This window comes from Bombina bombina, chromosome 1 (genome assembly GCF_027579735.1).
Source record: "Bombina bombina isolate aBomBom1 chromosome 1, aBomBom1.pri, whole genome shotgun sequence".
Taxonomy (NCBI): domain Eukaryota; kingdom Metazoa; phylum Chordata; class Amphibia; order Anura; family Bombinatoridae; genus Bombina; species Bombina bombina.
In genome coordinates, this window is record NC_069499.1 from 106,782,494 (window position 1) to 106,807,058 (window position 24,565).

The window sequence follows — 24,565 nt, forward strand, 5'->3', positions numbered from 1 at the left end:
GTTGCAATACTGATGTATGCTTCTACTACTGCTGAGACCAAAAAACACTGCTGACATACTTAGGTATGCTTATACTGCCGCTGGGACCAAAGGCCCCTGTTGTAATACTGATGTATGCTTCTACTACTGCCGAGACCAAATACCTCTGCTGACATACTTGGGTATGCTTATACTGCCGCTGGGACCAAAGACTCCTGTTGTATGTTTCTACTTTTGCTGAGGCCAAAGACCTCTGCTGACATTCTTGGGTATGCTTATACTGCCGTTGAGACCAAAGACCCCTGTTGTATGCTAATACTACCGCTGAGACCAAAGACCCTTGTTATATGCTTATTCTACAACTACTCGTGCCTACTTTCTTATGCTATCTTGTTCCTGGACATTTCACAAAATATCTTGTCAACAGTACTCACTGGGTTCTGTGCTTGTTGAGACTTGTGCCTACTTGCATATGCTATCTTGTTCCTGGACATTTCACAAAATATCTTACTAACAGTACTCACTGGGTTCTGTGCTTGTTGAGACTTGTGCCTACTTGCATATGCTATCTTGTTCCTGGACATTTCACAAAATATCTTACTAACAGTACTCGCTGGGTTCTGTGCTTGTTGAGAGACTTGTGTTCTATATTGCATTGTAAGATTCTGTTCTATTATTTTATTAATCTGTTTCTGCATATCATTTCTTCAGTAAGGATTACTCTAGAAAGGCTTTCTTGTTTTTGTTTGTTATTCCTGCATACTGAGTTCCAGACACACACACCCCCACCTCACAGACTTTGCGAAAGTTGCAAAAAAAAGTCTAAATAATAAGAATTCTGTGCATGAATATGTACCCCATACGGTCTTCATGGATAAAATTACTAGTGTGGATCACAATGAATTGGAATTCTGTGCGAGTACGTATCCTTAGCTTTCTGGCCATAGTCTTTATGGGTAAAATTACTACTGTGGATCACAACTAATTGGAATTCTGTACATATTTCTGTATCCTTGAGTTTTCTGGTGCCAGCGTTCATGGATAAAATTACTAGTATGGATCACAACTAATTGGAATTCTGTACATAATTCCGTACCCCTGAATTTTCTGGTGCCAGCGTTCATGGATAAAATGACTACTGTGGAAAACAATGAATTGGAATTCTGTACATATTTCCTTATCCCTGAATTTTCTGGTGCCAGTCTTTATGGATAAAATTACTACTATCGATCAGAGCTAATTGGTATTCTGTACATAATTCTGTACCCTTAAGTTTTCTAGTGCAAGTCTTCATAGATAAAATTAACAGTGTGTCTCACAATTAATTGGAAATCTGTGCAATGAGTACATACCCCTGTGTTTTCTGGTGCCAGTCATCATGGATAAGGTTACTTGTGTGGATCACAACTCTTAGACCTTCTGTATATAACAGCAACATCATTTTCCTTTATAAAAAAAGAAAACACTGAATTAACTAAGAAAGAAAGAACTAAGGGGGAGAGCAAATAATGCTACAGGTTTTTCCAAGTTTTTCCTTTGAAATTTGTACAATTGAAAAAATACAGTACATACATTTTGGGATTTATATTTTTTTACAGGAAATGCTACAAATTATTTTTTTTTACAGAAGTTTGTGAGTTTAAAGCGACAGTAAACACCCTGAGATTTTTATATAAAATATATAGTTCTATTTTCATTATTCATTTTGCTCCTTTTTATATAATTTAGCTCTGAAAATAGAGCAATTTCTAACTCTCAAACTTTGAAATGCCCCCTGCTGACTTCTCAGAGCTATAACCCTACTGGATATATGTTCCTAATTGGCTTTAATTAATAACAACTGCAAAACAATTACATTTTTACTAGATGTGTATTTTTATCCTTTGTGAAGATCTGAATGCAGAAGTAGACGGCCGTTTGTGCCATTTGGCTCTTACCAGATTTTGTACAGATCTTAGTGTGGTGATCTGTCACAAAAATAAATCCAGCTCCAAAAAGAGAAGAGCGTCACGAGCAGCTGCCTACTTCCGCATTCCAATCGTCGCAAAGGATATGAATGCACATATCTCATTTTTTACCAATTTTATAAGAGTGGTTAGCTTTGTTGTCTGCAGACTAAAGCCCAGATTAGCTCCCCGAAATAAGGCAAATGGTGGGTGGGGTTTGGTTATTGAAAAAATTGCAGTAAAAATTATGTTAGTTTTATTTAAAAACATTAGCATTAGCTAAGATAAGATTCTATAGCAACACAACAGAAATGTCTTGTAATTAACAAGGTGTTTACTGTCCCTTTAAAGGGAAATTGCCATAAGAGCTAGAAATGCAATGTAATGGAAGTGTAAACTATAATATTGTCATTTTTATATTTGCACTGTTTATAAGCTCACAAACTGACAAATTCTGATGGGTTTCTTTTTTATTGTCTGCTTAAAGGTTAATAGAATGAGAAGAGAAAAAAAGCAACAGCAAATCAGCAGCTCAATAGAACATTTTCACAACAGCAGTTCAATGTAACAGAGGTGTTTCAGAGTTACTTTTTGTTTATCTTCCACTTCTTTCTCTGTGGACCAGCGGTGACAGAAATAATACTATAAGTAAGAGTTCACTTTTGTGCCACTGCATTTGAATGAATATTAGTAAAATATATATGAATAATAGTTAAGCAATGCAAAAAGCAAACTAGATTATGATAATAAACAAAAGAATGATCAGTTATATTACTGTTGACCCTATCATTATGTTTAAAAGCTTACTCGGTAAGTAATGTAAAAAAAATAATATTAAAATGGGGCATTAAGTTCATTTTTTAATTTATTTGTCAGAAATTATTCACTGCATCTCAAAAGATTCCCATACAAAATACAGGTAGAAAACCCTTTATAAAAACTACTTGGGACCGGGAAAAAGGTTGGATTTTGAAATTGTTTGTAAACAACGTCTTATTTCATTTAGCCAATATTTACATGCAATAATACAACTTATACATCCAACAAAAAGGTAGTTTTATATCATGTTTAATACTTTTGTATACATAGTAGCCTCAGAAAGATAATACAGCACTGTAACCAGACAGGTAATATTTGTTGTTTTAAATAAATATAGACTATTATTTACTTCTTAGAACACAAAAAAAACCCTAAAAAAACCTAAAGATTGTGAATTACAGGAGGCGGGGAAAAATACAAATTTTTGATAATTTCATTTTAAAAATAATTCTTAATTAAAAAGTTTGGATTTTGGAATTTCAGATTTGGAGATTTGTACCAGTACAGTGCATGTTTAAAAAGCAGTTGAATAAAACTGAATTTTATTTTTATTTTTTGTAGTCTCAGGACATGCTTCTTGAAAAAAATCTTATTTCCTTTGCTGTGGCCAATCAGAAACAGATAAAAATGATAAAAAAAATCACTATGCAGCATGTAGGAGCATCAGGGCTCTGTACTCAAGGAATGCACCTCAGAGTTGAAATACTAGTTTTCAGAGTTAAAAATTAATAAAAGTTTTTTAGCAAAATTACTAAAAGTTTTTTTTTTTGTACCGTGATAGCAATGTTGTTGTTTTTAAATTATGCCTAATTAAACAATTTATTGTGAATGAACATTTTAGTTTAACGTCCCTTTAAGAATCACCCTGTGATGCATATTAGATCCAGTCATTTCAAATAAACCATAGCACTAAATCTTTAAATTGACACATCGGGCCCTCAAGGTAGTAAATCAACTAGATATTACATAACAATGTGCAGATTTGAAAACATAACAACCAGTCCAGTGAATTACAGACTGATAAATTTATGCCAATGCACATAATTAATGCATAATACATGTATTTAATGGGGGGGGGGGGGGGAGCCGACCAACAAGGAATATGGCTGCAAATTATCTGAGCTCTGCAGCTATCTCACCTCACAGATTTTTTTTAAGGGGAATACTCTGCAATAACCCTCATCCCTGGAGAAGAAAGTCCCCAGAATACTAAAGGATGTTAGGCTAAAGAAAAGAAGACCCTGGTGTAAAATGGGTCATGCTCATCACATGGCTTGAGGCCTACTCACCACCTTTACATGTCTTGCTACAAGTGTGTCTATATGAGAGAGCCATAATTCCTCCTAACAGTGAATGGAGGTGTTGACTGATTTCTTCGTCAGAGATGCACCTCCATATAAATGAATGCCTCAAATGAGGAAGGTAGTCAAATCACACTGACCACATGGAATAGTGAATAGGCATTAGAGTTAAAAATGCACACAGGAAAGTCCCAACTCTATAGTTTATCCTATATAATAAAAGGCCAGGTATGTTTGTCAGATGCAGTCATGCGCAGTAGAGACTGCGCGAGGACAAACATACCTGGCCTTTAGGATTGACATCAGACACTCAGCAGAGCAGGGGAAGCGGCCGTTGGGGGGGCATGGTGGGGTGAAGTGGGCGTGGCGAGGGGGCGTGAGGATCTGTGTCTAACTGCGTGCAAGACTAAGTGCGGCCATACTGTAGCGTATGCGCGGGAGACTAATTGCAGCCTTTAGGATCACCACATCTCCGGTACTGTATCTATACCATAAGCGTGAGACTTATTGCGGCCTTAAGGATTACCATAGATCCGGTACTATAGCGTAAGCATGCAAGACTAAGTACTGCCTTAAGATCACTGCGCATGAAAAAGTGCCAGACACTGCGCCAGACTGCACTACAGTACAGTACCGGAGTAAAATTGCCATACACTGTGCAAGACTATGCTAAGCTACAATAATACTATCCCACAGGAGAGAGACAAAAAAACCCCATAATATAACAATGCCTAAAAAAATAAATAAAACTGGAGACAAACACTACACTACATTAGCGAAGAGATATAGAGAAAAAAAACGCAAAACGCCTAACAAAAAAAATATAAGGGATAGGGATAGAGGAAGAGAAAGAGGGATTAGGGATATAGAGATATGGATATAGATAGAGAGATAGGGAAAGAGATGGAGGGATAGAGATAGAGGGATAGGGATAGAGGGATAGGGATAGAGGGATAGGAATAGAGGGATAGGAATAGAGGGATAGGAATAGAGGGATAGGGATATAGAGATAGAGGGATAGAGATAGAGGGATAGGGATAGAGAGATAGGGATATAGATATATAGGGATAGAGGGATTTGGATAGAGGGATAGAGAAAGAGGGATAGGGATAGGAATAGAGGGCTAGGGATAAATAGATAGATAGAGGGATAGGGATAGAGGGCTAGGGATAGAGATAGAGGGATAGGAACAGAGGGATAGAGATAGAGGGATAGAGATACAGGGATAGAGATAGAAGGATAGCGATAGATGGATAGGGTTAGAGGGATAGAGATAGAGGGATAGAGATATAGGCATAGAGATAGAGGGATAGAGATAGAGGGATAGGGTTAGAGGGATAGAGGTAGAGGGATAGAGGGATCGAGATAGAGGGATAGGGCTAGAGGGATGAGGTTAAAGGGATAGAGATAGAGGGATAGGGATAGAGATAGAGGGATAGAGATAGAGGGATAGGGTTAGAGGGATAGGGTTAGAGGGATAGAGATAGAGGGATAGGGTTAGAGGGATAGGGTTAAATGGAAAGAGTTAGAGGCATAGGGTTAGAGGGGTAGGGTTAGAGGGATAGAGATAGAGGAATAGGGATAGAGGGATAGGGATATAAATATAGGAATAGAGGGATAGAGATATAGGGATAGATGGATAGATATAAGGGATAGAGGGATAGACATAGATGGATAGGGATATAGATAGAGGGATAGGGATATAAATAGTGGGATAGAGATAGAGAGGTAGAGATAGAGGGATAGGAATAGATGGATAGATATAAGGGATAGAGGGATATAGATAGAGGGATAGGGATAGAAATAGAGGGATAGGGGGATAGGGATAGAGATAGAGGGATAGAGAGAGTGGGATAGAGGTATATGGATAAAGGTATATGGATAGAGGTAGATGGATAGAGGGATAGGGATAGATGGATAGAGGGATAGGGATAGAGGGATAGGGATAGATGGATAGGGATAGATGGAAAGAGCGATGGAAGGATAGGGATATAGGGAGAGAGATATGCCTCCTAAGAAGTATATGTCTTTCTTTACACAATTTGGCCCGTGTACACGGGCTTTAACACTTGTATAACATAATTAGATTATATTTTAACCTGGGGCCTTATCACTTTGATAGATTTTTCTGAAGATCATATTGTTTCATTATCTTTTAATGGCAATGCATGGCGCAATAAGGAAATAAAATTAAAGCCATATTTGATACAGTGCACATTTTAGTAACTATATTTAATCTAAGTAGGACGGATTGATTCACACAGTCTAATCTAATATAAGTGAAATTTGGTAATATCTGAAACACATCTCGTACCATACCTAGCATAGACTGCTATAAACTGACTGTGGAAATAGTAAATACTGGCACTGTTGTCAACATCCTTGCTGCCTAATTTTTGTGAAGTCTAACTGCTAAAATATTTTTTGGATATAATTTCTGCTGGATTATTTTCTCCTAACTTGGATAAAGCTACTACCTTGGGTCTGATTTTTATCGTCATCCTATTTTTAACTGGGGGTAGACTTTGCATCCTTTCTATCAAAGGTTGGTCAACTAATTAAAGATGGTCTAGCAGAGGCCAAACAAGATGTGAATGCCTTGGACCAAAGGGTCCTGCAATTAGAAGAACACACGTAAAGTATGACCTCAGATCATGAAACTCTGACTCTTCAGTTGGAACAACAAGGCAACATGGTCCATTGTTTCCAAAAATGTTGTATCGGATTCCATTTTAAAATTACAAAATATTTGTCTGTTTTCTCTCAAATACTAGAGATAAAAATGAAAATCTTGCAAAGTTATTGGTGATATACAAAGTAGCTTCTGGTGGGTGCTGGAGGGGGTGTGGAGACTATATTCGGTGGAAAAGCAGAGAGGTTTGTTCCTTATGGCAGTGGGTTGAAGATTTCTAAAAGACATGGAAATTAAGGTTGCAGCTTTTACACATAAGAATAAATAGGTTGAAAACGCTCATTGCCAGGCACTGGAAAACCCCTGTCTCCCCAACTAAACAGATTTGGTTAGAAAAAAACATGAGAATATTTTTTTAAACATAATAAACTCTCGTACTTTTTAGATGTTATATTTTAAATCAAATACTCTAATCCATAGATTATATATATATATATATATATATATATATATAATATATATATTTCTTTTTACAGTATGTATAATATTTTTTAATAATTATTTTTTTTACATTTTATACTGTATGTAATATTTCAAAAATGCACTTTGAGATTAACAATTCCTCATGCGCGCTAACCTGAAACTGAATCGCTTTATGCATATATGTTGCATTCCAATGTTCTTCACATAGAAAAAAATTATAATTTTTTACTAATATATTTCTGATAATGCTAATGTAAAATATATATCTATAGCTATATATCTATAGGTATAGATATAAAGGTATAGAAATTTATATAGAAATATGTATTTACAATAAAAATAACATTGTTCTGTAAGTGAAGAACATTGAAATGTGAAATATTCATAACTCCTGTCAGGTTAGCGCACTTTTAACTTGTAATACGAGTGCAACTCGATGCACAGAAAAAGATTACATTATAGCGACGTTTACACTCGAGCGGAAGAGCTATATAGTGCGTTACTTGTAATCAACCCTTTGTGGGTACACTACTGAAATAGGAAAGGTTAATACTCATAATTAATAATTAATTCATACTTAATTGTATGCAATCTTTTCTTGTTTAAGTAATAGCTCACAAATAAATATCCTGATATCTTTTGTTAGCAATGCAAATGGTTAGACACACCCTGCATATGCATTGCATATTGATCCTTATCTTCTTAAATAAAGATTCAAATATGAAAAAAGTAGTTAAAAAGGACATGAAAGTCAAAATTAAACTTTCACAGTTCAGATAGAGCATGCAATTTTAAGAGACTTTTCAATGTAATACTAGTATCCCATTTAGTTTGTTCTTTTGGTATCCTTTGTTGAAAAGGATATCTAGATATGCTCATGAGCAGGATTGCTCAAATGAGAGCTAGCTGGTGACAGGTGGCTACGAATATATACATCTCTTGTCATTGGTGCACTAGAAGTGTTAAACTACGTCCTTGTGGTGCATTAATGCTCTAGACTTAATTTTAACTATGTGTTTAAAGCATTTGCAGGAGTTAAATGCAAAGATATGCATATGCAAGAAATAGTGCGATAATAATAAAAAATATAGAGCATTTTCATAGTGCACTTTGATGTCCCTTTAATTTGATATTTATACACTATACGTCCCATCAGAAAGGAAATTTATGCTTACCTGATACATTTATTTCATTTACGATATGACGAGTCCACGGATTTCATCCTTACTTATGGGATATCGCCTCCTGGTCAGCAGGAGCAGGCAAAGAGCACCACAGCAGAGCTGTATATATAGCTCCTCCCTTCCCTCCCACTCCAGTCATTCGACCGAAGTTAGAAAAAGAAAGGAAAAGCCAAGGTGCAGAGGTGACTGAAGTTTAACAAAAATAAAGACCTGTCTCAGAAACTGACAGGGTGGGCCGTGGACTTGTCATATCGTAAAAGAAATAAATTTATCAGGTAAGCATCAATTTCCTTTTCTTTTACAAGATATGACAACTCCACAGATTTCATCCTTACTAATGGGATACAATACCAAAGCTAAAGGACACGGATGAAAGGGAGGGTCAAGACAGGAACCTAAACGGAAGGCACCACTGCTTGAAGAACCTTTCTCCCAAAAAGCAGCCTCAGCGGAAGCAAAAGTATCAAAGTCGCAGCTTTGCAAATCTGAAGCATCATGCTTAAATGCCCATAAGGAAGCCACAGCCCTAGTGGAATGAGCCGTAATTCGTTCAGGAGGCTGCTGTCCAGGAGGCTGCAAAATGAATGATGCTCTTCAGCCAAAAAGAAAGAGAGGTAGCCGTAGCTTTCTGACTCCTGCACTTCCCAGAAAAAACAACAAACAGGGAAGAAGATTGACGAAAATCCTTTGTTGCCTGTAAGTAAAACTTCAAGGCACAGACCACGTCCAAATTATGTAATAGTCACTTCCTTCTTAGAAGAAGGGTTAGGACACAAGGAAGGAACAACAATTTCCTGATCAATATTTTTATTTGAAACCACCTTAGGAAGAAACCCAAGTTTGGTACGCAGCACTACCTTATCTGCATGGAAAATAAGATAAGGAGAATCACATTGTAATGCCGAAAGTTCCGAACAATGCGAACAGAAGAGATAGCAACCCAAACTAAAACTTTCCAAGATAATAACTTAATCCAAAGAGGAGCAATTGGATTAAACACAGGCCTGATTCTAGTCAGAGCCTGACAAAAAAATTGAACATCCGGACATCTGCCAGACGCTTGAGTAGCAAAATAGACAAAGCAGAAATCTGTCCCTTTAAGGAACTTGCTGACAACCCTTTCTTCAATCCTTCTTGGAGAAAAACACAATTTATGCTTACCTGATAAATTTATTTCTCTTGTGGTGTATCCAGTCCACGGATCATCCATTACTTGTGGGATATTCTCCTTCCCAACAGGAAGTTGCAAGAGGACACCCACAGCAGAGCTGCTATATAGCTCCTCCCCTAACTGCCATATCCAGTCATTCGACCGAAACAAGCCGAGAAAGGAGAAACCATAGGGTGCAGTGGTGACTGTAGTTTAATCTAAAATTTTGAAAAGCCTTAAAATGACAGGGCGGGCCATGGACTGGATACACCACAAGAGAAATAAATTTATCAGGTAAGCATAAATTGTGTTTTCTCTTGTAAGGTGTATCCAGTCCACGGATCATCCATTACTTGTGGGATACCAATACCAAAGCTAAAGTACACGGATGAAGAGAGGGACAAGGCAGGTACTTAAACGGAAGGTACCACTGCCTGTAAAACCTTTCTCCCAAAAATAGCCTCCGAAGAAGCAAAAGTATCAAATTTGTAGAATTTGGAAAAAGTATGAAGCGAAGACCAAGTCGCTGCCTTGCAAATCTGTTCCACAGAAGCCTCATTTTTAAAGGCCCAAGTGGAAGCCACAGCTCTAGTAGAATGAGCTGTAATCCTTTCAGGAGGCTGCTGTCCAGCAGTCTCATAGGCTAAGCGGATTATGCTTCTTAGCCAAAAAGAAAGAGAGGTTGCCGAAGCCTTTTGACCTCTTCTCTGTCCAGAGTAAACAACAAACAAAGCAGATGTTTGACAAAAATCTTTAGTAGCTTGTAAGTAAAACTTTAAAGCACGAACCACGTCCAGATTATGTAAAAGACGTTCCTTCTTTGAAGAAGGATTAGGACACAATGATGGAACAACAATCTCTTGATTGATATTCTTAGTGGATACCACCTTAGGCAAAAACCCAGGTTTTGTACGCAGAACTACCTTATCTGCATGGAAGATCAGATAAGGAGAATCACATTGTAAAGCAGATAACTCGGAGACTCTACGAGCCGAGGAAATAGCCATCAAAAAGAGAACTTTCCAAGATAAAAGTTTGATATCTATGGAATGAAGAGGTTCAAATGGAACCCCTTGAAGAACTTTAAGAACCAAATTTAAGCTCCATGGGGGAGCAACAGGTTTAAACACAGGCTTGATTCTAACCAACGCCTGACAAAACGCCTGAACGTCTGGAACATCCGCCAGACGCTTGTGCAAAAGAATAGACAGTGCAGAGATCTGTCCCTTCAAAGAACTAGCTGATAATCCTTTCTCCAAAGCCTCTTGGAGAAAAGATAATATCCTGGGAATCCTAATCTTACTCCATGAGTAACTCTTGGATTCACACCAATAAAGATATTTACGCCATATCTTATGGTAGATTTTCCTGGTAACAGGCTTTCGTGTCTGTATTAAGGTATCAATGACAGACTCGGAGAAGCCACGCTTTGATAAAATCAAGCGTTCAATCTCCATGCAGTCAGTCTCAGAGAAATTAGATTTGGATGATTGAAAGGACCTTGAAGTAGAAGGTCTCGTCTCAAAGGCAGAGTCCAAGGTGGAAAGGATGACATGTCCACTAGTTCTGCATACCAGATCCTGCATGGCCACGCAGGCGCTATCAAAATCACTGATGCTCTCTCCTGCTTGATTCTGGCAATCAGTCGAGGGAGCAGAGGAAACGGTGGAAGCTTGGCGTTCTGGCGAGACGCCATGAGATTCAGTTCTGGTTTGCCCCAACGATAAATCAATTGAGCAAACACCTCCGGATGGAGTTCCCACTCCCCCGGATGAAAAGTCTGACGACTTCACTACACCTGGGATATGGATCGCTGATAGGTATCAAAAGTGTTTCTCTGCCCAGCGAATTATTTTGGAGACTTCTAACATCGCTAAGGAACTCCTTATTCCCCCTTGATGGTTGATGTAAGCCGCAGTCGTGATGTTGTCCGACTGAAATCTGATGAACCTCAGGGTTGTTAACTGAGGCCAAGCCTGAAGAGCATTGAATATTGCCCTCAATTCCAGAATATTTATTGGGAGGAGTTTCTCCTCCTGAGTCCACGATCCCCGAGCCTTCAGGGAGTTCCAGACTGCACCCCAACCTAGAAGGCTGGCATTTGTCGTTACAATTGTCCAATCTGGCCTGCGAAAGGTCATACCTTTGGACAGATGGACCCGAGATAGCCACCAGAGAAAAGAATCTCTGGTCTCTTAATCCAGATTTAGTAGAGGGGACAAATCTGTGTAATCCCCATTCCACAGACTGAGATGCATAGTTGCAGCAGTCTGAGATGTAGGCGCGCAAACGGAACTATGTCCATTGCCGCTACCATTAAGCCGATTACCTCCATGCACTGAGCCACCGAAGGGCGCCGAATAGAATGGAGAACATGGCCAGAATTTAGAAGTTTTAATAACCTGGACTCCGTCAGGTAAATTTTCAATTCTACAGAATCTATCAGAGTCCCTAGGAAGGAGACTCTTGTGAGTGGGGACAGAGAACTCTTTTCCTCGTTCACTTTCCACCTGTGCGACCTCAGAAATGCCAGAACTATGTCCATATGGGACTTGGCAATTTGGAAATTTGACGCCAGGATGTCGTCTAGATAAGGGGCCACTGCTATGCCCCGCGGCCTTAGAACTGCCAGAAGCTCCCCCAGAACCTTTGCAAAAATTCTTGGGGCTGTAGCTAACCCGAAGGGAAGAGCCACAAACTGGTAATGCCTGTCCAGAAAGGCAAACCTTAGGAACCGATGATGATCTTTGTGTATCGGAATGTGAAGGTAAGCATCCTTTAGATCCACCATAGTCATATATTGACCCTCCTGGATCATAGGTAGGATGGTCCTAATAGTTTCCATTTTGAATGATGGAACTCTGAGGAATTTGTTTAAGATCTTTAGATCCAAGATTGGTCTGAAGGTTCCCTCTTTTTTGGGAACCACAAACAGATTTGAGTAAAATCCCTGTCCCTGTTCCTCCTTTGGAACTGGATGGATCACTCCCATAACTAGGAGGTCTTGCACACAGTGTAAGAATGCCTCTTTCTTTATCTGGTTGACAGATAATCGTGAAAGGTGAAATCTCCCTTGTGGAGGAGAAGCCTTGAAGTCCAGAAGATACCCCTGAGATATAATCTCCAACGCCCAGGGATCCTGAACATCTCTTGCCCACGCCTGGGAGAAGAGAGAAAGTCTGCCCCCTACTAGATCCGTTAGGGGGCCATTCCTTCATGCTGTCTTAGAGGCAGCAGCAGGCTTTTTGGCCTGCTTGCCTTTGTTCCAGGACTGGTTAGGTTTCCAGGCCGTCTTGGACTGAAGTTCCCTCTTGTTTTGTAGCAGAGGAAGTTGATGCTGCACTTGCCTTGAAGTTTCGAAAGGCACGAAAATTAGACTGTTTGGCCCTTGATTTGGACCTGTCCTGAGGAAGGGCATGACCTTTACCTCCAGTAATGTCAGCAATAATTTTCTTCAAACCAGGCCCGAATAGGGTCTGCCCCTTGAAGGGAATGTTAAGTAGTTTAGACTTTGAAGTCACGTCAGCTGACCAAGATTTGAGCCATAGCGCCCTACGCGCCTGGATGGCAAATCCAGAATTCTTAGCCGTTAGTTTAGTCAAATGAACAATGGCATCAGAAACAAAAGCATTAGCTAGCTTAAGTGCTCTAAGCTTGTTAAGTATGTCCTCCAAAGGAGGAGTCGTCTGTAAAGCCTCTTCCAGAGACTCAAACCAGAACGCCGCAGCAGCAGTGACAGGAGCAATGCATGCAAGGGGCTGCAGGATAAAACCTTGTTGAATAAACATTTTCTTAAGGTAACCCTCTAATTTTTTATCCATAGGATCTGAAAAAGCACAACTATCCTCGACAGGGATAGTAGTACGCTTTGCTAAAGTAGAAACGGCTCCCTCCACCTTAGGGACCGTTTGCCATAAGTCCCGTGTGGTGGCGTCTATGGGAAACATTTTTCTAAAAATAGGAGGGGGGGAAAACGGCACACCGGGTCTATCCCACTCTTTATTAATAATTTCTGTAAACCTTTTAGGTATTGGAAAAACCTCAGTACACACCGCCACTGCAAAGTATTTATCAAGTCTACACAATTTCTCTGGCAATGCAATTGTGTCACAGTCATTCAGAGCAGCTAAAACCTCCCTAAGCAAAACACGGAGGTTCTCAAGCTTAAATTTAAAAGTAGAAATATCAGAATCAGGTCTCCCTGAGTCAGAGATATCACCCACAGACTGAAGCTCTCCTTCCTCAGCTTCTGCATATTGTGAGGCAGTATCAGACATGGCTCTTAAAGCGTCTGTATGCTCTGTATTACGCCTAACACCAGAGCTATCACGCTTTCCTCTAAATTCAGGTAGTCTGGCTAATACCGCTGACAGTGTATTATCCATGACTGCCGCCATGTCTTGTAAAGTAATCGCTATGGGCGTCCTTGATGTACTTGGCGCTATTTGAGTGTGAGTCCCTTGAGCGGGAGTCAAAGTGTCTGACACGTGGGGAGAGTTAGTCGGCATAACTTCCCCCTAGTCAGAATCCTCTGGTGATAAATTTTTTAAAGATAAAAGCTGATCTTTATTGTTTAAAGTGAAATCAACACATTTAGTACACATTCTCGTATGGGGTTCCACCATGGCTTTTAAACATAATGAACAAGGAGTTTCCTTTATGTCAGACATGTTTATACAGACTAGTAATGAGACTAGCAAGCTTGGAAAACACTTTAAATCAAGTTAACAAGCAAATATAAAAAACGGTACTGTGCCTTTAAGAGAAACAAATTTTGTCAAAATTTGAAAAACAGTGAAAAAAGGCAGTAATTCAAACTAAATTTTTACAGTGTATGTAATAGGTTAGCAGAGCATTGCACCCACTTGCAAATGGATGATTAACCCCTTAATGCAAAAAAACGGATCAAAAAAACGAATTAAACGTTTTTTAAACAGTCACAACAACTGCCACAGCTCAGCTGTGGCCCTACCTTCCTCAATAAACGACTTTTGAAGCCTTTAGAGCCCTTCAGAGATGTCCTATAGCATGCAGGGGACTGCTGAGGGAAGCTGAATGTCTCTGTCTGTAATTTTAACTGTGCAAAAAAAGCGCTAAAATAGGCCCCTCCCACTCATACTACAACAGTGGAAAGCCTCAGGAAACTGTTTCTAGGCAAAAATCAAGCCAGCCATGTGGAAAAAAACTAGGCCCCAATAAGTTTTATCACCAAAGCATATATAAAAACGATTAAACATGCCAGCAAACGTTTTATATTGCACATTTATAAGAGTATATAACTCTAATAGTAAGCCTGATACTAGTCGCTATTAAATCACTGTATTTAGGCTTAACTTACATTAATCCGGTATCAGCAGCATTTTCTAGCAATTCCATCCCTAGAAAAACTTAAAACTGCACATACCTCATTGCAGGATAACCTGCACGCCATTCTCCCTCTTAAGTTACCTCACTCCTCCGACATATGTGAGAACAGCAGGGGATCTTAGTTACTTCTGCTAAGATCATAGAAAACGCAGGCAGATTCTTCTTCTAAATGCTGCCTGAGATAAAATAGTACAACTCCGGTACCATTTAAAAATAATAAACTTTTGATTGAAGACAAAAACTAACTATATTTCACCACTTTCCTCTTACTACCTCCATCTTTGTTGAGAGTTGCAAGAGAATGAATAGATATGGCAGTTAGGGGAGGAGCTATATAGCAGCTCTGCTGTGGGTGTCCTCTTGCAACTTCCTGTTGGGAAGGAGAATATCCCACAAGTAATGGATGATCCGTGGACTGGATACACCTTACAAGAGAAAGATACAATCCTGGGAATCCTAACCATACTCCATGAGTAGCCCTTGGATTCACACCAATAAAGATATCTACACCATATCTTATGGTAAATCTTTCTAGCAACAGGTTTACGTGCCTGAATCAAGGTATCAATAACAGAATCAGAGAACCCTCGCTTAGATAAAATCAAGCGTTCAATCTCCAAGCAGTCAGATGCAGAAAAATGAGATCCGAATGATGGAAGGGTCCCTGAATGAGAAGGTCCTGCCTCAATGGAAGCTTCCACGGTGGCAGAGATGACATGTCCACCAGATCGGCATACCAAATCCTGCGAGGCCATGCAGGAACAATGAGAATTACCGAAGCCCTCGCGTGTTTGACTCGAGCAATCACCCGTGGAAGGAAAGCAAATGGAGGTAACACATAAGCTAGGTTGAACGACCAAGGCACTGCTAAGGTATCTGTCAGTTCGGCCTGGGGATCCCTGGACCTGGACCCGTATCTCGGAAGCTTGGCATTCTGACGAGATGCCATAAGATCCAACTCCGGCCTGCCCCATATGAGAATCAGATAGGCAAATACCTCCGGATGGAGTTCCCATTCCCCTGGATGAAAAGTCTGTCTGCTCAGAAAATCTGCTTCACAGTTTTCCACTCTAACTAACACAGGCAAAGAGAATGACTGGGGTGGGAGGGAAGGGAGTAGCTATATATACAGCTCTGCTGTGGTTCTCTTTGCCTCCTCCTGCTGACCAGGAGGCGATATCCCATAAGTAAGGATGAAATCCGTGGACTTGTCATATCTTGTAAAAGAAATCCCACTTATTATAATAAATTATACAAACTATAATATTTTTTTCTTTCAGAAGGTAAATCATGTTATTTGCATTTAAATGTGTACTAAGGATGGAAATGAAAGCTTTACGTATTGCACAGAGATAGAGTGATTATAATAATGAGTACCAGTCTCTTCTTTAATATTGCTAGTTTAAGGCCTTGGGTGTATGGATTAACACCTTAGCTGCTGGAGAGTGCTGAATTTTAATTTGTTGCAAGGAAGGTGGGGGAAGGAAAGCATTTATGAATCAATTTAAAGGCAATGTAAGGATGAATCACATAAACCACGAACCCTCTCTAATTTATTATCTGTGCCATGAAAGCACAAAACGGTAAGACACAGACACAGCGAGGAGGCCTGATTAATATTATAAATAAACCATCAAACTCCAGGAATGAATTAAGATGAAAATTACTTCATCAGAGTGAAAAATGCTCACAATAACAAGATGTTCCATTTATTTGTGTGGTTGCCTGGAAACCGGTGCTTGAAACTGAAAGGCTCTAAAGGAAGCACAGACCGATCCCATCAGCCGTACAATTCAGATTCATGTGCACCAAATCATAAAATGGAACTTTCATTTATTAGCGTCTGTTTTAAATAATATCTAAAGCTGACTGTGCCTTAGAGGTACTGGGGTAACAGCAGGAAATATGAACATACTGAAACCTGAAAGAAGTCATCAGATATGTTCACAGGCAAAAAAAAACATTCAGACAAATTGTTCACCATGATTTAATTTAATTCAATATTAGTTAAAGGGACATAATACTCATATGCTAAATCACTTGAAAGTGATGCAGCATAACTGTAAAATATTACCTGAACATCTCTATGTAAAAAGGGAAGATATTTTATCTCAAAATGTCTTTAGCTCACCAGAGTAGGTGTGCTGTGCACAGTTAGAGGTGCTGTAAAGCTGCAAGTTGAAGAAAAACAAACACAATAGCCAATCAGCTGAGGTATTGTATTGCTTTGCTGAGATCTCATGAGATATCACTTAAATCTCATGAGATTTCACATTAAACTTCCATAACCTGAATAGGAAAATAACATGACTGCACCTGCATATGACAGATGCACACTCCCTAGCTTGTCCTAGGACAAACATCCTGACTGGCTGCTTAAAGGGACATTAAACACTTTGAGATGGTAATAAAAAATTATAAATTGTATATATAAATAAAACTACAGTATACTTTCATTATTTATTTTGTTCCCTTTTCCTGTAATTCCATTTTGAAATTGTGAGCTTTTCAGTTCCTGTTAGAAATAGAAGTGGAGAACACTGTTATATTCCGCACAGCAATTGGCTGCACACTCTAGTGACCTATTTATAACTGTCCCTAATTGGCCACAGCACAGGCGGTAACCTAAGTTACAACATGGCAGCTCCCATTGATTTATAAACACTAAAACTTTATACGTATTTTGTCAATATTTAAACAGCCAATGAAACTTTAAAAAATACATCTATATGTTATTCTCAGACCAATCTTTTCTTTGAACGATTCCTTTTATCTAGCATTTCCTTTAAAGTCTCTTTACAGGACAAACTATTACAATTCTGAGAACTTAGTTTGAAGCTCCGGTCACCCACTTCATAGCTTTTTGTTGTTGTTGTTAATTAACGGTTTGACCTGTTCTCCAATCAGCAATCTAGCTATAAAAAAGTGCCGTACAGCTAGAGCACTGATTGGAAAACAGTGCAAACCGTTAGTTTACAGAAAAAAAAAACATTTTTAAGAGTATTAGAATGACACAGATAAATTAAAAAGTAAGTTACAGCTCATCTTTATTAGAAGTGATCAATTAAAGTTACTGTAAAATATCTCATATTCTGGACCCGATTTTAAAACGTAAAGTTTACCATCACTTTAAGATAATTTTTTTAGGATATAATGCTTTATACATTCACAACAGCAACTGTAACGCAAGGAATAAAAAAGCAAATACAACTCTGTAGCTCGGATAAGAGACAACTAAACAACTATATAGTGCTGTTAAAATAGACTGACAGCTTCCCTCCCTATCTAATGCTCTCTATGTAAAATTAATTATTCATGTTACTCTTATCTTATTAGAAATTTATTAAAAGGACATTAAACCTTATTTGTAAATGTCCAAAAAAAACTTAATTATATATATAGTGTGCCTGTTTTTCCTTTAACTTACATTTGAAAAATTGAGTTTTTTTTCCACTCCTCCCCAAGAGTGTCTGGAGTGCTTCCACATGCTGCACAGTGGTTATTTGACCCTTGCAAGAGCTCATTTATATCAACCTGAATTGGCCACAGCAAAAGAAAGGCTTGACAAGTGGTGTGTACTTGGACTGCAAAGTGATTTAAAGGACAGGTTTTTAAACAATTTTGTGTGCAGGTATTTTGCAGTGCAGTGGTTCATTTCTGAATTATAAAAAAAATACTTTAACAAAGATTCTATCAATAACATTTGGAACAACACAGAAATAGACAAAAAAACATAATTTATGTAAGAACTTACCTGATAAATTCATTTCTTTCATATTAGCAAGAGTCCATGAGCTAGTGACGTATGGGATATACATTCCTACCAGGAGGGGCAAAGTTTCCCAAACCTCAAAATGCCTATAAATACACCCCTCACCACACCCACAATTCAGTTTAACGAATAGCCAAGAAGTGGGGTGATAAAAAAGTGTGAAAGCATATAAAATAAGGAATTGGAATAATTGTGCTTTATACAAAAATCATAACCACCACAAAAAAGGGCGGGCCTCATGGACTCTTGCTAATATGAAAGAAATTAATTTATCAGGTAAGTTCTTACATAAATTATGTTTTCTTTCATGTAATTAGCAAGAGTCCATGAGCTAGTGACGTATGGGATAATGATTACCCAAGATGTGGATCTTTCCACGCAAGAGTCACTAGAGAGGGAGGGATAAAATAAAGACAGCCAATTCCTGCTGAAAAAAATCCACACCCAAAATAAAGTTTAATGAAAAACATAAGCAGAAGATTCAAACTGAAACCGCTGCCTGAAGTACTTTTCTACCAAAAACTGCTTCAGAAGAAGAAAATACATCAAAATGGTAGAATTTAGTAAAAGTATGCAAAGAGGACCAAGTTGCTGCTTTGCAAATCTGATCAATCGAAGCTCCATTCCTAAACGCCCAGGAAGTAGAAACTGACCTAGTAGAATGAGCTGTAATCCTTTGAGGCGGAGTTTTACCCGACTCAACATAGGCAAGATGAATTAAGGATTTCAACCAAGATGCCAAAGAAATGGCAGAAGCTTTCTGGCCTTTTCTAGAACCGGAAAAGATAACAAATAAACTAGAAGTCTTTCGGAAAGACTTAGTAGCTTCAACATAATATTTCAAAGCTCTAACAACATCCAAAGAATGCAACGATTTCTCCTTAGAATTCTTAGGATTAGGACATAATGAAGGAACCACAATTTCTCTACTAATGTTGTTGGAATTCACAACTTTAGGTAAAAATTCAAAAGAAGTTCGCAACACTGCCTTATCCTGATGAAAAATCAGAAAAGGAGACTCACAAGAAAGAGCAGATAATTCAGAAACTCTTCTGGCAGCAGAGATTGCCAAAAGGAACAAAACTTTCCAAGAAAGTAATTTAATGTCCAATGAATGCATAGGTTCAAACGGAGGAGCTTGAAGAGCCCCCAGAACCAAATTCAAACTCCAAGGAGGAGAAATTGACTTAATGACAGGTTTTATACGAACCAAAGCTTGTACAAAACAATGAATATCAGGAAGATTAGCAATTTTTCTGTGAAAAAGAACAGAAAGAGCAGAGATTTGTCCTTTCAAAGAACTTGCGGATAAACCTTTATCTAAACCATCCTGAAGAAACTGTAAAATTCTCGGAATTCTAAAAGAATACCAAGAAAAATGATGAGAAAGACACCAAGAAATATAAGTCTTCCAGACTCTATAATATATCTCTCTGGATACAGATTTACGAGCCTGTAACATAGTATTAATCACAGAGTCAGAGAAACCTCTTTGACCAAGAATCAAGCGTTCAATCTCCATACCTTTAAATTTAAGGATTTGAGATCCTGATGGAAAAAAGGACCTTGCGACAGAAGGTCTGGTCGTAGCGGAAGAGTCCACGGATGGCAAGAGGCCATCCGGACAAGATCCGCATACCAAAACCTGTGAGGCCATGCCGGAGCTACCAGTAGAACAAACGAGCATTCCTTCAGAATCTTGGAGATTACTCTTGGAAGAAGAACTAGAGGCGGAAAGATATAAGCAGGATGATACTTCCAAGGAAGTGATAATGCATCCACTGCTTCCGCCTGAGGATCCCGGGATCTGGACAGATACCTGGGAAGTTTCTTGTTTAGATGAGACGCCATCAGATCTATTTCTGGAAGCTCCCACATTTGAACAATCTGAAGAAATACCTCTGGGTGAAGAGACCATTCGCCCGGATGCAACGTTTGGCGACTGAGATAATCCGCTTCCCAATTGTCTATACCTGGGATATGAACCGCAGAGATTAGACAGGAGCTGGATAACGCCCAAACCAGAATTCGAGATACTTCTTTCATAGCCAGAGGACTGTGAGTCCCTCCTTGATGATTGATGTATGCCACAGTTGTGACATTGTCTGTCTGAAAACAAATGAACGATTCTCTCTTCAGAAGAGGCCAAGACTCATCTCCTGAGATTCCCAAACTCCTTGTGCCGTCAGAGATCCCCACACAGCTCCCCAACCTGTGAGACTTGCATCTGTTGAAATTACAGTCCAGGTCGGAAGCACAAAAGAAGCCCCCTGAATTAAACGATGGTGATCTGTCCACCACGTTAGAGAGTGTCGTACAATCGGTTTTAAAGATATTAATTGAGATATCTTTGTGTAATCCTTGCACCATTGATTCAGCATACAGAGCTGAAGAGGTCGCATGTGAAAACGAGCAAAGGGGATCGCGTCCGATGCAGCAGTCATAAGACCTAGAATTTCCATGCATAAGGCTACCGAAGGGAATGATTGTGACTGAAGGTTTCGACAAGCTGAAATCAATTTTAGACGTCTCTTGTCTGTTAAAGACAGAGTCATGGACACTGAATCTATCTGGAAACCCAGAAAGGTTACCCTTGTCTGAGGAATCAATGAACTTTTTGGTGAATTGATCCTCCAACCATGATCTTGAAGAAACAACACAAGTCGATTCGTATGAGATTCTGCTAAATGTAAAGACTGAGCAAGTACCAAGATATTGTCCAAATAAGGAAATACCACAATACCCTGTTCTCTGATTACAGACAGAAGGGCACCGAGAACCTTTGTAAAAATTCTTGGAGCTGTAGCTAGGCCAAACGGCAGAGCCACAAACTGGTAATGCGTGTCCAGAAAAGAGAATCTCAGGAACTGATAATGATCTGGATGAATCGGAATATGCAGATATGCATCCTGTAAATCTATTGTGGACATATAATGCCCTTGCTGAACAAAAGGCAAGATAGTCCTTACAGTTACCATTTTGAACGTTGGTATCCTTACATAACGATTCAATATTTTTAGATCCAGAACTGGTCTGAAGGAATTCTCCTTCTTTGGTACAATGAAGAGATTTGAATAAAACCCCATCCCCTGTTCCAGAACTGGAACTGGCATAATTACTCCAGCCAACTCTAGATCTGAAACACAATTCAGAAATGCTTGAGCTTTCACTGGATTTACTGGGACACGGGAAAGAAAAAATCTCTTTGCAGGAGGTCTCATCTTGAAACCAATTCTGTACCCTTCTGAAACAATGTTCTGAATCCAAAGATTGTGAACAGAATTGATCCAAATTTCTTTGAAAAAACGTAACCTGCCCCCTACCAGCTGAGCTGGAATGAGGGCCGCACCTTCATGTGGACTTAGAAGCAGGCTTTGCCTTTCTAGAAGGCTTGGATTTATTCCAGACTGGAGATGGTTTCCAAACTGAAACTGCTCCTGAGGATGAAGGATCAGGCTTTTGTTCTTTGTTGAAACGAAAGGAACAAAAACGATTATTAGCCCTGTTTTTACCCTTAGATTTTTTATCCTGTGGTAAAAAAGTTCCTTTCCCACCAGTAACAGTTGAGATAATAGAATCCAACTGAGAACCAAATAATTTGTTACCCTGGAAAGAAATGGAAAGTAGAGTTGATTTAGAAGCCATATCAGCATTCCAAGTTTTAAGCCATAAAGCTCTTCTAGCTAAAATAGCTAGAGACATAAACCTGACATAAACTCTGATAATATCAAAAATGGCATCACAGATAAAATTATTAGCATGCTGAAGAAGAATAATAATATTATGAGAATCATGATCTGTTACTTGTTGCGCTAAAGTCTCCAACCAAAAAGTTGAAGCTGCAGCAACATCAGCCAATGATATAGCAGGTCTAAGAAGATTACCTGAACACAGATAAGCTTTTCTTAGAAAGGATTCAATTTTCCTATCTAAAGGATCCTTAAACGAAGTACCATCTGACGTAGGAATAGTAGTACGTTTAGCAAGGGTAGAAATAGCCCCATCAACTTTAGGGATTTTGTCCCAAAATTCTAATCTGTCAGACGGCACAGGATATAATTGCTTAAAACGTTTAGAAGGAGTAAATGAATTACCCAATTTATCCCATTCTCTGGAAATTACTTCAGAAATAGCATTAGGAACAGGAAAAACTTCTGGAATAACCACAGGAGATTTAAATACCTTATCTAAACGTTTAGAATTAGTATCAAGAGGACCAGAATCCTCTATTTCTAAAGCAATTAGTACTTCTTTAAGTAAAGAACGAATAAATTCCATTTTAAATAAATATGAAGATTTATCAGCATCAATCTCTGAGACAGAATCCTCTGAACCAGAAGAGTCATCAGAATCAGAATGATGATGTTCATTTAAAAATTCATCTGTAGAGAGAGAAGTTTTAAAAGATTTTTTATGTTTACTAGAAGGAGAAATAACAGACATAGCCTTCTTGATGGATTCAGAAACAAAATCTCTTATGTTATCAGGAACATTCTGCACCTTAGATGTTGAAGGAACTGCAACAGGCAATGGTACATTACTAAAGGAAATATTATCTGCATTAACAAGTTTGTCATGACAATTAATACAAACAGCAGCCGGAGGAATAGCTACCAAAAGTTTACAGCAGATACACTTAGCTTTGGTAGTTCCAGCACTAGACAGCGATTTTCCTGAAGTATCTTCTGACTCAGATGCAACGTGAGACATCTTGCAATATGTAAGAGAAAAAACAACATATAAAGCAAAATTGATCAAATTCCTTAAATGACAGTTTCAGGAATGGGAAAAAATGCCAATAAACAAGCTTCTAGTAACCAGAAGCAAAGAAAAAATGAGACTGAAATAATGTGGAGACAAAAGCGACGCCCATATTTTTTAGCGCCAAATAAGACGCCCACATTATTTGGCGCCTAAATGCTTTTTGGCGCCAAAAATGACGCCACATCCGGAACGCCGACATTTTTGGCGCAAAAGGACGTAAAAAATGACGCAACTTCCGGCGACACGTATGACGCCGGAAACAGAAAAGATTTTTTGCGCCAAAAAAGTCAGCGCCAAGAATGACGCAATAAAATGAAGCATTTTCAGCCCCGCGAGCCTAACAGCCCACAGGGAAAAAAAAGAGTCAAATTTTAAGGTAAGAAAAAAAGATTGATTCAAATGCATTATCCCAAATATGAAACTGACTGTCTGAAAATAAGGAATGTTGAACATCCTGAGTCAAGGCAAATAAATGTTTGAATACATATATTTAGAACTTTATAAATAAAGTGCCCAACCATAGCTTAGAGTGTCACAGAAAATAAGATTTACTTACCCCAGGACACTCATCTACATGTTTGTAGAAAGCCAAACCAGTACTGAAACGAAAATCAGCAGAGGTAATGGTATATAAATAAGAGTATATCGTCGATCTGAAAAGGGAGGTAAGAGATGAATCTCTACGACCGATAACAGAGAACCTATGAAATAGACCCCGTAGAAGGAGATCACTGCATTCAAATAGGCAATACTCTCCTCACATCCCTCTGACATTCACTGCACGCTGAGAGGAAAACCGGGCTCCAACTTGCTGCGGAGCGCATATCAACGTAGAATCTAGCACAAACTTACTTCACCACCTCCATAGGAGGCAAAGTTTGTAAAACTGAATTGTGGGTGTGGTGAGGGGTGTATTTATAGGCATTTTGAGGTTTGGGAAACTTTGCCCCTCCTGGTAGGAATGTATATCCCATACGTCACTAGCTCATGGACTCTTGCTAATTACATGAAAGAAATAAGTGGATCATTGTCTTCTTGTTGCTGATTATTCATTAGCATTTTCTTCTGCATAACAGTGTAAAGAAAATCACAATTTATCAGCAATTAATTAATTAATTAATTAATTAAACAAAAAAAAAACTTACGTATGGTGTGTTCCATAAGCAAT

At 38.7% G+C, this 24,565-nt stretch overlaps 1 protein-coding gene across 1 annotated transcript in view; it reads right to left on the reverse strand.

Annotated features, from left to right (window-relative positions):
- TDP1 (tyrosyl-DNA phosphodiesterase 1) overlaps positions 1 to 24,565 on the reverse strand; it is a 698,490-nt gene that overhangs the window by 496,147 nt on the left and 177,778 nt on the right. The window contains exons 6-7 of the mRNA XM_053697569.1: positions 24,543 to 24,565; positions 1,332 to 1,424 (exon numbers count right to left, since the gene is read on the reverse strand). The exon at positions 24,543 to 24,565 is cut by the window's right edge and continues 12 nt beyond it. Coding sequence (XP_053553544.1) covers positions 1,332 to 1,424; positions 24,543 to 24,565 — 116 coding nt within the window. The remainder of the gene's footprint in view (positions 1 to 1,331; positions 1,425 to 24,542) is intronic.